Here is a 15492-nt window from a genome sequence, read left to right as displayed (position 1 = left end):
CTAACTGAAGAATGGCTTAAAATTCCTTTGGAAACAATTCACAAGTTGTATGAATCAATACCTCAGAGAAGTGAGGCTGTAATTGCCGCAAAAGGCGGACCTACACCATATTAAATTATATTTTGTTGATTTTTTAAGGTGTTTCCATTATTTTGTCCAACCCCTGTATTTCTGTCTCTCTGTATCTCTCCAATAAAATGGTTTCAAATACTTTGATTGTATGCCCTGACTTTCCATAGTCTGGATAATGTATATGTATGTGTAACTTGTTCAGTCTCGCAGATCAATTATAAAATCACATAAAAGAGGCACTGGGGGAGGCAGCCAGTACTCCTGCCTCATGGCAGAGGGCGCTCCTGAGCATACAGGTTCTTCTTGCTACTGCGCAAACTACAAGTCAAGTGCAGCGTTTTGTTTATTTTTCCTTCTCTCTAAGTGCCAAATAACTGGCTATTGGTTTTTACTGACTAATTTATTGCTGACTGACTTGTTTGAGTATCTGTAATTGAGTAAAAGAATATGAGATATCAGAAGAGACTGAGTGCACATCCAGGCTAAGCCTCTGATCGGGGGTCAGTCCCATTAGGGAGGTTGTGCAGTTCTGGTGGTTCCTGTGCACAGTACTCACATGAGTGTTGAGGCGGTATGACATGAGTTCAAACTCTCCATCAGGAGGGATGAAGGAGATTGTGCGATCGTTCTCGAAGCGAGATAAACGCACACACTGGTGAAACTTGACATCCTCCAGCTCTACAGATTTACTCTTTCCACCTGCATAAAAACACACAATAGAGAACGTTTAGATCAAATGCATGACATGAAAAAGAATACTGTGAAACACATTTCCAGACAGTGTGTGAGATGCAGACAGTTGCCAATACTATGAGTCAAAGTCGACACAGCCAATATATGGTTCTGTCAACAGGTTTAATGAGACTGACAACCACAACTGTGCATAAGAGGTGTCACGACTGTAGCCGTCACCTCCTTTTGTCAAAGTGATCAGACTCCAGTTATGAGTAGGTATTACTGATCACAACCATGGACTGGACTAGAGCCACACATTTCTCACCATAAGAACAAACTGTAATCCTAAACGTATGTGAGGAATTTAAGACTATAACACAGGCCAAAAGCAACACCGCTACTGAACCAAGACGGAAAACCAACTGCAGACTGTGTGAATGTGTAGTAATACATCTGACTTTGATTATTATTGTTTACTCTGATTCAATTAATGGTTTGCATTGACGTATTCTTATGAAGTACAAAGCTATTTTAATAACCTGAAACTTCAACACTGACAAAAAGCCTGGAAGCAAGAGAACAAACACATAACACGAGCCAAGGTTTTAATGCTTTTATCAGTCTATTTTTTAGGATTATGATGAGGTGAGAGATAGTTCCCTCAGCTGAGATTTCTCATATGGATGAAAAACAGCTTAGATCAAGGGTGTCAAACATGCGGGATGTGGACCAAAGCCAGCCCGTAAAGGGTCCAATCATGGGATGGCCCATGGGATGAATCTTTTAAAAAAAATGCAAATAATCTACACAACCATGAACAACCTTAAATTTCCTTAAAAAATAAGTGAATTTTTAACAATACTATGACTGGTACTAATAGTTTTGTGCATTTGTAGATCCGAAATGATCTACAAAGTTGTAATGCACATGTGTAAATGAGAAGCTGAGACATATTGTTAAAAGTGCACTTTGACTTTTTCCACAAAAACAAAAATATTTAGTTATTATTTATAGGTTATTATGATATTATTTTAATGGTCTGGCCTGTTTCAGATTAAATTGGGCTGTATGTGGACACTGAACTAAAATGAGTTTGACACCCCTGGTTTAGATGCTCTACAAAACCTCTGAGAGATCTTCCCACTCTCATGATCAATAAATGCATTCCAAGTGATTCTAAACACGGAGGCAGACATCTCACTGTAGACGTCTAGTTAGATCTTAATATTGATGATTATTGATGAACTTGATCATTCCTTGCAAACTGTTTATTTCATGTCTCTTTGACTTAAAATTGCTACCAAATACTCAAGTATTAATATATACATATTAGAGTTTTAAAGTATTAACTGAATTGGTTGTGACTGGTCAGTGAGTTCAGTCCTGGATGTTGTACGTAGCACCCTCTCATGTGTACACTGAATGCCGCTCACACTGAGCCATTGGGAGCTGTGGCCCCGGTATGTCTGACAACTCCTGCTACCAGGCGCCACTAAGAACAAAACAGGAAGTCAGGATGGTACTAGTCCTTAAAATAAAAAGAGACACTGTCAATTCCTGGTTTTGATTAGTTATCTTGAACATGACCTGTTCTGGAGGAGGTTATGTGTGCATCATAAGTTGACATGGCAACCATCGTAAGGAGGCTGTGGTTTGCCGATGCCAAAAGACTCAACAAGCTGATCTGTAACACCAGTAGCATTATGGGGATGGAGCTGGACTCTCTGATGGGGGTGTTGTCCAAGATCAGGACAATACTGGACAACTCCACTCATCCACTCCATGACATACTGGTCAGTCACAGGAGCATGTTCAGAGACAGACTGATGCCACCCAAATGCACCACTGAAGCACACAGGAAATCATTCCTGCCTGTGGCCATCAGACTGTTTAATTCCTCATTAAAACCTCATAATTATAATTACACACAACAATATTTTTGCACACTTATTTATCTACATATATTTTAATTATCATATTGATATCATATTGATATAAGATAATATAATATCTGTCTAGTACATATTGTACAAATTACTGCTCTGTGTTTAATACAGAGAGAGAGAGAGAGAGAGAGAGAGCTATATATGTATGTCAGTTAAAATTTACTTAGGGGGTCAAATGAGTGGACATTTTTGTAAAAAAAAAAAAAAGTTGTAACAAATGGATAGAACTGTGAACTGTGTTGAAATAATGCTAATACATTTGTGCACAGACTACTGATATTATTTGACAGTGGAAGCTATATTTTCAGAAATATTGGATTTTGAATAGCACGTGTATGTGAAAACTTTTGCTGGTGGACGGACGTGACATTACCCATGATGATCTGGTCAGTACCAGTACTTTATTAGTAATAAACTTACATACTTACTATTGCTAATTCTCCTCTTATTCATAAATGTTAGTATTGTGGATCTAAAACAATAACATCTTCACAAAAACACTAAATGTGTCAGTGGACGGATGTGACATGGTTGTTACGGATCCCATCATACTGATGCTCGGCAGCCATGTCACCGTTTCCACAAATGATCCCTGTGCAAAAACTAGTATAATTATTTACTGGACAGTTTATCATCATACTAAAGAGTAAATAACAATATAGAAATGCTATTCTTTCATAAAAATGCTTATTATTAGGAAACTGCTGATTTGAGAAGTGGCGTGTGACATTCTTAATGTATGTATTGGCGTAACATAAGCAGGATGGATCAGCACCATATTCCATATTGCAACCTGACAAAATAAAACATGTGATATGTAGTATATAGTCTTGTAAGAAAAACTGGGGAATCTAAAAGAATAGAATATTTGTTTTTCAGGTAAATTCAGTCAAAATATAACTTGGCCATTTGTGACATGAAAATATAGAATTAATTGTGATGAAATTGGACATTTTTGACCTGAAAACATAGTTCATATGACCATCAACATGTTGCAACAGAACTGAAATCCTGTCAATTTGCATAACTTGCATTTACCAACACAAAGTTCCTTTAGGGATTCACTTATATTGATTTCTTATGCACAAAGACATAAAGAAGATCTCTAATAAATTTTAGCCGATGTATAATTTTCCTGCTACTTTACTTGCTTGGAGCAACTGTAACACACAATAATTTCCCCTGGGATTAATAAAGTATTTTGATTCTGAAAAACTGAACCACCATTGTGACACTGAAAATGTGCACTGCAAAAATCACTGATAAGATTTCTTTAAATAAGATTTTCAAGATCTATTGTCTAAAAATAAGTTCTTATATCTCACTGAAAAGTTACACTTTAGGTGATTATGTCTTATTTTAAGTGTGATGAGATATTTTGACTAGAAATGAGAAATATACACTTGTTAAGATTTTGATTTTTTTCCAGTGTGACCACAAACCCTTTAATCCAGCTTCAGAGTATAGCCGTAAATGACAAAAAAATTGACCAACTCAAGAGGGTTGTCCTGTGACTTTGTGCAGTTGTGTGTTCGTGGAGAAAAACTCACGTCCAGTATTTTCAAACAGAACCTTGTCGTTGAGGCCCAGTCGTAACTCGGGCATACCAGACAGGAAGACACGCATCTTAATGGACCCAACAATCTCACTGCGAAGAACATTACCATTGGCACTAACCTGGAAAAAAAAACACAGGGACCGACAGAGTCATCAGAGAAAGTTAGCCTTTAAAAGCAAACACAGCATGAGTTAGCGCTACTCTCTGAGTGTGTTGTGACGCAGGCAGGGAGGAAGTTTACTGCTGCTTCTTAAGAAACACATCTAAAACAAGCAGTTCCTACCAAAAGGTTGACTGATTCAATGACGTCCAGGAAGACCTCATTCTTCCTGTACTTGATGCCCTCTGACCTCCAGGAGACGGCGTTGGTGACTGTGGCAGGGGGACGGGGGGCGCCGGTGTCGAGCTTGTGTCCCTCCTGGGTGATGTATCTGTGATGAAAACATAAACACAGTGGAAGAGAAAGGGGAAATTACCCGTCTGTAATTCAGAGTTTCCAGAAAATCATGACAGAAGAACACAGATTGATGATTACTGAAAGGAGGGTAGTGTGACTTATTACTGTACTCGAAGAAGCACAAGGGGAAATCCACAGTTTGATTACTACACGTCTAGCTGTAACCACAGCACTGTAAGGTTAAACGGTCACTTACAGTTGTTGATGGTGAGGACAGTAATCTGTTTTTGACACCTCGGATATATGGAAATGAAACGCCAATAGCACAAAGGTGTGAAAATAAGACAACAGAAGAGACTGATTTAGTTAGTCATAACAATTCCTGTACATGTGGAAGGAGCTGCTTCAGTGAGGTTTGATTCACTGATTCCTCTGATAATGTTTTAGCACTGAAACAAATAGTTATTCATTCATTCAAGTGAATCATAAATCTTCATAAAAGACTTATATCACCCTGTACATCACAAAACTACTGAACAGTTTCTTTTCTAGAGTTATAGTCACACTGAACTCTGCCCTGAAAGCCCAAAAGGTGAAATTACAACAATGTGCAATAATATTTATTTATCTGTTTTCTTTTAAGTCATTAACTTAAAAATGCAAGTTTTTTTTAACATAACTCTCAAATCAATTGTGCTTTGTGTTAAATGTTGTGTGTGTATATATGTATGTATGTATATATGTAGGCTTTTTAAGAGTCTTTTTGGAGGTGTATCCAAATTTCATTGTATAGAAATACAATGACAATAAAGTCTTTAATCTTATCTGAAAAAATAATGATTTTTACCTTTTTTTGTAGTTTATCAGGTTTTGATACAAATAACACAAATGTTACAACAGCATCACTGTGCACTACACAGATGTTTTGTTGTTTTTTGTTGGACAAACAAAAAATAGCTTAATTCAGAAATGGTACACCAAATAAATTAAATTGGTGCATGAAACATTTTACCACTGAGGGCATTCATCAGTGCTTTTGTTCTTCCCGTTTGTTGTTAGACATCAAACGAGATCAGAATTAAAACAAGCCTCCTGCTATTTAACATCAACAACTTGCCTATTTTTGTTGTCATTGTTTTGTCTCATAGTCATATTTTTCACAATCTATTTTTTTTAACTGTTATTAACAAACTTGTCTTGTAAAAAACTTCATGACCCTGCTCTGTGAAAAGTCCAATATCCACTAACTCTACTTACAAAGCTTAAGCCAGTGCATACAAAGGCTACTTCATAAAAATTCAAATGAAAAAAAAAGGTTTTTATAATATTCTATTGATATTGAAATGTTACTAAACTCTAAACCTGTTTTTTGAGCTGTAAACACAATCATATGAGTGAAATGTAATGAAATCAATGCTAGTAATCCTGCGTATAAACATAATCTAATACGAAAAGTCTGCATTTTGTGAGTGAAAACAGCTCAACTTGCTCCTTCTTGTTCAAAATATTTCTGAGCCTAAAGATGGCGATTACACATCATAAATATCACTGCCTCAATAGGTTCATTTGTCAGTTGGCAAAAAACTGCAGAAGTGAAGAAAAGAAGTGTATTTTCTATCAGGGAACTCTGGTAAGTTTAAGAGCACTTGGGTGTAAGAACCCTAACTAAACCTTTCAACTGAATCAGACTTTTAATATTTTAACGCAATGCTTTTGCCCTTGTATTGGTTTTTGAGGAATTTCTTTATATCCATTAATAAATGCCAAATATGTGTGTTCAATTAAAAATCAAACGAAATTCATAAACACACTCATGTGGGTAAGAACCAGACTATGCGGTCTGCATGATTCATGTGTCCTACACAAGACTCTTATTTTCCATTTACGCATGAGGCCCAGCGTGCCAATCTGAGCTTCCAGAAAACAGATTAGCAATGTTTGTTACATCATTTTTTTGTGATATCTAAGAGACAGCAGTGACAAACAATCTGAGCTGAGTCAATAATAACTGTAAAGGCCTCACTACTTTAATTAGAGACTGACTGTGACTACGCACTCTTGCAAAATCTTGCTGTCAGTGGTTTGGGGGTAGCCAAAATCCATGAGCTCATCCATCAGCTCGTATATGATGACAAAGTTGTCCCTGATGCTCTCCTCCTCCAATTCTTTGAAATACTCTGAGAAAACCTGAAAAATTAGGAAGAAAAATTAACAAACAGAATTTCAGACTTAGGAACTACATCTGTCAGCATTGACTTTGTGACAGTAAAATCCTACCTGAACAATTTTGTACAAAAAGGAGAAGACCAGAGAAACGCTTGCATTTTTCTTAGATGTTGCAACCACTGAGGCAGATAAATGTTAAGAAAAACATGCACAAAGTGAAAAAGAACAAGAAAAAACTATAACAGCAAATTGTTAGACCTGCTTATGAAAAAGAATATTGAGCAAAGACAAATAAGGATACAGTAAAGGTTATTGTGTTTGATCCACATAAAACGAACTCCCCCATGGGCAAGGATTGGTGACAGTGTCCCTTCCTCCTCCTTGTCCATCAAAAGGGTCATGAAATGCTCAATCTCTGACATGTCCACATCTCCACGGTAATTTCGGCACACCAGCACCTGAAAGAAACAATTGGTGAATATGAACAGCCAGCTGGATCTGTGCCACTTCATTTTATTAATCACTGCAGTTGTGCTGCAACACTGAAGACCCTTGAGGATAAATAATACTACTACCATTTTCAAGTGATGATGGCTATGTCAACAAGTAACCAATAGAAATAAAATCTGTTTTAACTTCACAGTTGAGTTCATCAAAATTGGACTGGATATTGAGCAATAACGCTTTACAAATGGGTTTAATTATGGTTTTAGTTAGGGCTGGGTGACATGGTGAAAAAAAAGGAAGTTTTTCCTATCCTGAATAAAATGCAAAAAACAAACAAACAAAAAACCAACAGATGACTAAATGGTGGTTTTAGGCTATTCTTCATGGTCAGATTTATCAAACACTCACCAAAACATTGGAACGTGTCACAAATCTAAAGTAGAATATTCTAAATTATTATTATATTTGTCAAAAACAATAGAGTAAAATCAAATATTTATTATGTTATCATTACTATTTTACTGTCCAGTTCTCTACATATTACATTATATATTTTGTTTTGATCACCAATATGTTATCGGCTAGAATTTAGTTAGGGGGTCAAATGAGTGGCCATTTTTGTCAAAAAAAAAAAAAAAAAAGGTGTAAGAAATGCATAGAACTGTGTTGAAATAATGCTAATAAATTTGTGCACAGACTACTGATATTATTTGTCAGTGGAAACTATATTTTCAGAAATATTGGATTTTGAATATGGTATAATAGGGTTAGGGTTAACATGGTATAATAACCCTAACCCCTGGTGCGGGGGGGCATTGAAATTAATAAATTCAGTATAGAACAGAATATAGCATAGAGTATAAAATAATAACACAGAATAGAAGAAAATAAATTAGAATAGAACTCTTAAAACAGCATTAGAAAGAGCATAAATAACTGGTGGACGGACGTGACATTACCCATGATGATCTGGTCAGTACCAGTACTTTATTAGTAATAAACTTATATACTTACTATTGCTAATTAGCATCTTATTCATAAATGTTAGTATTGTGGATCTAAAACAATAACAGCTGACACAAAAACACTAAATGTGGCAGTGGACGGATGTGACATGGTTGTTACAGATCCCATCATACTGATGCTCGGCAGCCATGTCACAGTTTCCACAAATGATGCCTGTGCAAAAACTAGGATCATAATTATTTATTGTATAGTTTATCATCATACTAAAGAGTAAATAACACTATAGAATTGTTATTTCTTTATTAAAATGCTTATTATTAGAAAACTGTTGATTTAAAAAGTGACGTGTGACATTCTTAACGTATGTACTGGCGTAACATAAACAGGATGGATCAGCACCATACTCCATATTGCCACCTGTAAAAATAAAACATGTGATATGTAGTATTTAATCTTGTAAGAAAAACTGGGGAATCTAAAAGAATAGAATATTTGTTTTTCAGGTAAATCCAGTTCAAATATAACTTGGCCATTTGTGATATGAAAATTTAGCATTAATTGTGATGAAGTTGGACATTTTTGACACAGTTCATGTGACCATCAACACTGTGCAACAGAACTGAAATCCTGTAAATTTGCATAACTCGCATTTACCAACACAAAGTTCCTTTGGGGATTCACTTATATTGATTTCTTATGCACAAAGACATAAATACGACTTCTAAGCAAATTTTAGCTGTTATGCATGTATGTTTAGAATGTGAGTTAACATATCTAACGTATCCATCTATTTCGTTTCCAATTATTGCAATAGCTGACAAATATTTTAATAGTACTATGAAGCATAACAGGTGCTTTGTCACTGATGCTGTAGTGTCAGACACCATCATCTAATATCTGATAGATGGGGGAAAAAAACCCCAAAAACATCTGTTGAAGTAGTCCTTCTTAAATCTATTATATTTGGGCCGAGTGTATCACGGGAGATACAACTCAAACAAGTTATAGATGTTTGATCTCAGCTGTAAAAGTTCTTGCCAGTCAGAAAGGACACGTAGAATAGCGGTGATTTGAGCAGGTGTTGGTTCTAATCCCTGCTGATCTGGGAACAAACAGCTGTTAACCCGTATTTCTTTCTTAATGTTGCGTTTGCTAACATTCTAATCATTTTACCCACTTTTGGCCCGACTAAGGATGAGTTACCGGGGTATATTTGGAGCCAAAAACTCAATGCTACACATTAACCTCGATAGGCTACTGTTAATACCTTCCTGAGGGCCGAGCCACATCATAATCTGTCAATGAAGAATGCGCTAGCTAGGCTACTAGCTAGGCTAACGTTAGCTTAGCAGCACAGCAGCAGTACCGTTATCTTACCTTTCCTTTTAAATCCAAGACATAAACAGCACTTGCTGACATCTTGAACTAATGTATACGAGCTTAGGAAAGCTCGTCCTAGCAACTACTATTAACAGTGCTGAATAATATCAATCTCTGGGCTAAAATCTAAGAACACACTTTCATTCATAATACTGAAATGAAATAAATAGGAAAGAGACCCTTCCCTTATTTAACTGCATTGAGCTGTCGGAAGAGCGCCACCTGCTGAACCGGAGGAACCAGTAAACACAAGGCGCAGGCATTTATTTTTATTAACCTCCTAAGACCCACTGTCACAACTTTATACAAAAAAAAAACAAAAAAAAAAACAACTGTCCACCACAAAGGACATTCCATAAACATTTAAAAACTGCATCTGAAAAAACTGTTGCATCATGATGTTTCCAATATAGGCACGTATTTAAGAAAAACAAAAAAGCTTTTACTTTGCCAACATTTCCTCAGTCTTAGGAGGTTAAATACTTAAATAACCAAGAATTAAAAAAAAAAAAAAAAAAAGAATTATAATGAGAAATGAAAGTTTTGACCAAGATAAGCAAGTAAGAGAAAGATATGAGGAGGAGAGAGCTACTTACGCACAGTATTTCTGTATGAGGAGCAGATACAACAAAGTTTAAGGCCTAAAAATACCTATCCCAGCAAATGATAATTAGTATTAGATTTATCAATAGATAATTACATCACTACAGATTATAGCCACAATTCCTCAGATTACTATTTTCTTTCTTAAATTCTATATATTTGGTACAAGGATATAATATAAAGGTACAGTTTATAAACCAGTAAAACATTAACCCTCCATAATATGCATTGTTATATTAATGAGGAAAAAAAATTTGTGATGTTTTTCCTACTTAGTCGGACACTTCAATTTGCACTTTCTGTACATATCACAATGTAAAACCCACTGTAAATAATATATACATAAACATATATCTTTAAATAGACCGGATCCACACATCTACTCACTGTATAAAAACTCCAATTTGCACTATGTACATATTACTTTATAAATCCACTGTATTTCTCAACCCATTGCTGTCCTTGTCTCTAGTCGAATGTTTGTCTATATTATGCCCAGGTCCACATGTTGTCTGGGTTCATGTCCGGGTATGTTGCGAACAATGTAAATACCGAAACCATATTTATATTTATTTATTAACAGAGATATTTAAACATTTGACATTTTCATGCAAAAAAAGGAAGCACATTTATCTAAAAGGTTCATTTGTTTGACCAAAATTTTAAACAATTTGATGTATGGCATATTTAATATTTAATTATAAAAACAAAATTTCATATGTTGCTCTTAAGCAAAATTGTGCCGTCATGGAAGACAAATATAACCAAATCATTAAGTGATCATAAAAAAACATAAACAATTATATTTCAAGGTAAAACATTAAAAAACCACCATAACCTCATCCAGCTCTGCTCCTGATTCTTCCAAGTGTGTACATATACACATAAGGACTTGCTTGTACAGAAACACTTAAAAAAATGGCTTTCACACATGAATGCACCTCACTGATTATGAGTCAAGGAAGTTCAATTACTTTCAACAGAAAAACACAGGCAGGCATCACATTTTAAGTACTGCACTGACAATCTGATTTTCTGTCACTGAGGTACTTCTGTCATCCTCATCTTCAAGTCCACTCTCACCCTCCCCCTGCTGGATCACAACTATATAACATCAGGTTTCATCTTCACTGAATCATATCGTGTGGACATAGATACGTACATTTGTGAATTATTCTTTTAAATGGCCTATAAATTCTTATTCAAACGCTTGTTATGGAAAACATTATTTAGATAATTCTAATGACTTTTCTTACAAATAAAATACACTTGCACTCCTCTCTAGTTTGCATGATATGATCTTATGTGATTCCATTATAATACAGTGTTGCTTGAGGCAATGTGCAGGTTTTTGTCATTTACTATGATAAATTTGATAATATGTTAAGTAATGTTTTTTCTTTCGTACTTCTTCACTTACTAATAAGGGAAAATTAGATTTTTGCTGGTGACTGAATGAAAAATTTGTTAAAAATGCACTTTTCATGAGAAAAAAAGCCTGATATACACAAAAGTGCACATTGTTTGCACTATCGCTGGTCAGTAATTTATATGAGGCCTTCGTCCCTGAGATAGATGTTAGAACCAGTGACACAAGACTTGGGCCCAAATGCACAACCAACAGACAGGAATAAAGTTAAAGAGTGTTTATTAAACACGGACAAAATTAACAGTTCACAAAAAGGTTTCGTTAAGGAGTCTTCGCAGGTCAGACTGTGTGAATTCGTCACGGCGTCCGAGACCAGCAAGGGAAACTCTCTGCCCGGGTCGGGAGCACACGAGGGTAACCCGACTAGGAGGAAACAGGAGAGTCAGGGGACAGACCAGGTCATACACAGAGGATCCAGAAAACAGGCAACAGTACATGGGGATAAAGCAAAGCACTAACCGTGAGTCCAGGCAAAAGTCGAAAACCAGTGAGGCAGAATCAGGCAGAGGTACAGACAGGGATCAGGCAGGCTCAGAAGACGAGGAACAAACCGGGTCAGGAACGAACAGACAGGCAGGCAGACGAACAGGTTCAGAGAATCGCTGGTAAGTGTACACAACACAAGGAAGGAATACGAACTGGCACAGGACAGGGGAAAACACAGGGCTTATATACACAGAAGGGAGGGAAGACAATGAGACACAGGTGGAACAAATCAGGGCGGAGACAGGTAATCAACACAGGTGAAACAATCAGGGAGAGGAAGCAAAGACACCAGACATGACACAAGAGGAGGATTAACAAAATAAAAAAGGAAATGACACACAAGACAGACAAAACATACAAGAGTCCAAGTACTGATATGACAATAGAATTGACACAAAATAACTCATTTTATTAAAAAAACTGAAATAGGCTACACTGCATAGAAACAACATGTTAAGATAGTATAGAAGCATATTGTATGGAGCCACGGAAGGGACATGAAGAAAAAAAAAACAACTATTGCATTTTAACGGTAAAGTATAGTGTTGTAACACAATAGTTTTGCGTTATAACACGAAAAACTATTGCTGTTATAGTATCTATTTGAGGTCATCAGAATGTGACTCAGAAATATTTCTTCATTGTGAGTAACTCCTTCAGCAAGTTGTAATTAATTTCTTTGTAAATAAGGCCAGTAAAAAAAGTTGGGCAATACATTTATGTCACAAAATATATTTTCACCTCTATTCCATGTAATGACCGTCTGATGTGAATGTTTCTACATGACATAGGACACACAGGACACCATGCATAGGTCAGAGAAATCACCCTAACCGTTGAAAAATTAAAAAAAAAAAAAAACCCCAAAGAGAAGCACTTATGTAGAAAAGAATCATCAGTGCTTTGATTTGAAGTGATCTTAGATTGATTCCAATACATGAATGATTTCAGTCACATGTACATCTTCCAATACAAACCGTAGCATCTGTCAGATTAATTACTACACAAACATGACTATTATAGGAAAATATAAAAAGATCTCAAAAGTTTGGGAATTCAGTGGCCAACAACACTACCCCAACTAGTAGCACTTACTACAGTAAAAGTCAAGTCAGTACTTCTACTGGGGTAATGCTGATGACAAATGACTGGATTTGGAAAATAGCCCTTCCTCCTCAAACATAATGTATAGACAACTGTTGTACTCTTTTTTGTCTGATGTGAATGTTTCTACATGACATAGGACTCACAGGACACCATGCATAGATGAGAGAAATCACCCCAACTGTTGAGGAATTTTAAAGACAAAGATAACCCCAAAGAGAAGCACTTATGTAGAAAAGAATAATCAGTGCTTCGATTTGAAGTGATCTTAGATTGATTCCAATACATGAATGATTTCAGTCACATGTACATCTTCCAGTAAAACCAGTAGCATCTGTCAGATGAATTATTACACAAAAATGACTATTCCAGAGGATATAAAAAGGTGTAAAAGGTTGGGACTTCAGTGACCAACATCACTACCCAAACTACTAGCACTTACTGCAGTAAAACTCAATGTAATGCTTCTGCTAGGGTAATGTTCATGAGCAATTCCTGTATTTTAATAGAAACATAGCCCAAATTACTGAAGTTCAAAATCACACACCAGTTTATGACTCTTTAACCTCTTGTAGCATGATATGGTGAGAAGTTCACATCCAAAACAACCCCAAAGAGAAGCACTTGTATAGGGAACAGTCATCAGTGCTTTGGTTTAAGGTGATCTGAGATTGATTCAAATACATTCTAAATATTACGATTAAATCAGATGTGTCCGTCATTTCAAACTACCCCAACAGGAAGCACTTACTCAGTGAAATAAACAAGTCAATGCTCAGGTTAGGGTAATATTAATGACTTCAGGTATATTTCTACAGTGTTCTCGATAAAAGAGTAATAATTGTGCATGTCATACACAGAAGAAAAATCCACAAGTTTGATTTTTACGTGAGACCAAAAAAAGGAAGCTTTGGAAGTTCAGTGGCCAAAAACACTACCCCAACTAGTAGCACTTACTGCAGTAAAAGTCAAGTCAGTACTTCTACTAGGGTAATACTGAAAGCAAATGTCGGGATTTGGAAAATGGCCCTTCCTCCTCAAGTGATAAAGTCACACACATGTATACAATTGTTGTACTTGTCTGTGTGATTAAAACTCACATCCAAGACAACCCAGAAGGAAAGCACTTATGTAGGAAAAAGTCATCAGTGCTTCGATTTGAGGTGATCTGAGATTGATTCCAATGCATGAATGATTTCAGTCACATGCACGTCTTCCAATACAACCAGGAGCGTTTTTCAGATGAATTATTAAACAAACATGACTATTCCAGAAGTTATAAAAAGCTCTCAAAAGTTTGGGAATTCAGTGGCCAACAACACTACCCCAACTAGTAACACTTACTGCAGTAAAAGAAAAGTCAGTACTTCTACTAGGGTAATGCTGATGACAAATGACTGGATTTGGCTCTTCTTTCTCAAGTGAAAAATCACAAATATATACAACTGTTGTACCTGTTTGAAAAGAAAACTCACATCCAAGACAACCCCAAAAGGAAGCACTTGTGTAGGAAACAGTCATCAGTGCTTCAATTTGAGGTGATCTGAGATTGATTCAAATACATTCTAAATATTGTGATTAAACCAGATGTGTCCGTCATTTCAAACTACCCCAACAAGAAGCACTTACTCAGTGAAATAAAAAAAGTCAATGCTCAGGTTAGGGTAACAATAATGACTTAGGGGATATATCTACAGTGTTACAGTTAGTCTACAAGAGTAATAGTTGTGCGTCTGATACACAGAAGAATCCACAAGTTTGATTTTTCCAGAGGATGAAAATAGGGAGGTTTTAGGCATTCAGTCACCAGCAACATTTACCCAAACACTCGCACTTACCAACTTAATACTTCTGCTAGGGTAGGGTTCATGAGAAATTCCTGTATTTCAATCGAAACATAGCCCAGATTACTGAAGTTCAAAAATCACACACCAGTTTATGACTCTTTAACCTCTTGTAGCATGACATGGTGAAAAGTTCACGACCAAAACAACCCCAAAGACAAGCACTTATGTAGGAAACAGTCATCAGTGCTTCGATTTGAGGTGATCTGGGAATGATGACCCACCCTTCCTCCTCAAGTGAAGTCACACACACATACAGTATATACAACTGCGGTACTTGTTTTGTGTGATGAAAACTCACATCCAAGACAACCCCAAAGAAAAGCACTTATGGTAGAAACAGTCATCAGTGCTTCGATTTAAGGTGATCTGAGATTGATTCAAATACATTCTAAATACTGCGATTAAACCAGATGTGT

General features: G+C 36.2%; 1 protein-coding gene across 1 annotated transcript in view; it reads right to left on the bottom strand.

The window, feature by feature from the left end:
• ap1m1 (adaptor related protein complex 1 subunit mu 1) overlaps positions 1–9807 on the bottom strand; it is a 32982-nt gene extending 23175 nt beyond the window's left edge. The window contains exons 1-7 of the mRNA XM_030159468.1: positions 9605–9807; positions 7116–7272; positions 6926–6993; positions 6705–6835; positions 4535–4682; positions 4244–4370; positions 629–771 (exon numbers count right to left, since the gene is read on the bottom strand). Of these exons, the coding sequence (XP_030015328.1) occupies positions 629–771; positions 4244–4370; positions 4535–4682; positions 6705–6835; positions 6926–6993; positions 7116–7272; positions 9605–9646 (816 nt within the window). The 5' untranslated portion in view covers positions 9647–9807. The remainder of the gene's footprint in view (positions 1–628; positions 772–4243; positions 4371–4534; positions 4683–6704; positions 6836–6925; positions 6994–7115; positions 7273–9604) is intronic.
• Positions 9808–15492: the final 5685 nt, after the last annotated feature.

This window comes from Sphaeramia orbicularis, chromosome 17, assembly GCF_902148855.1.
Source record: "Sphaeramia orbicularis chromosome 17, fSphaOr1.1, whole genome shotgun sequence".
Classification (NCBI taxonomy): Eukaryota; Metazoa; Chordata; class Actinopteri; order Kurtiformes; family Apogonidae; genus Sphaeramia; species Sphaeramia orbicularis.
This window is presented reverse-complemented; position numbering and strand designations above follow the sequence as displayed.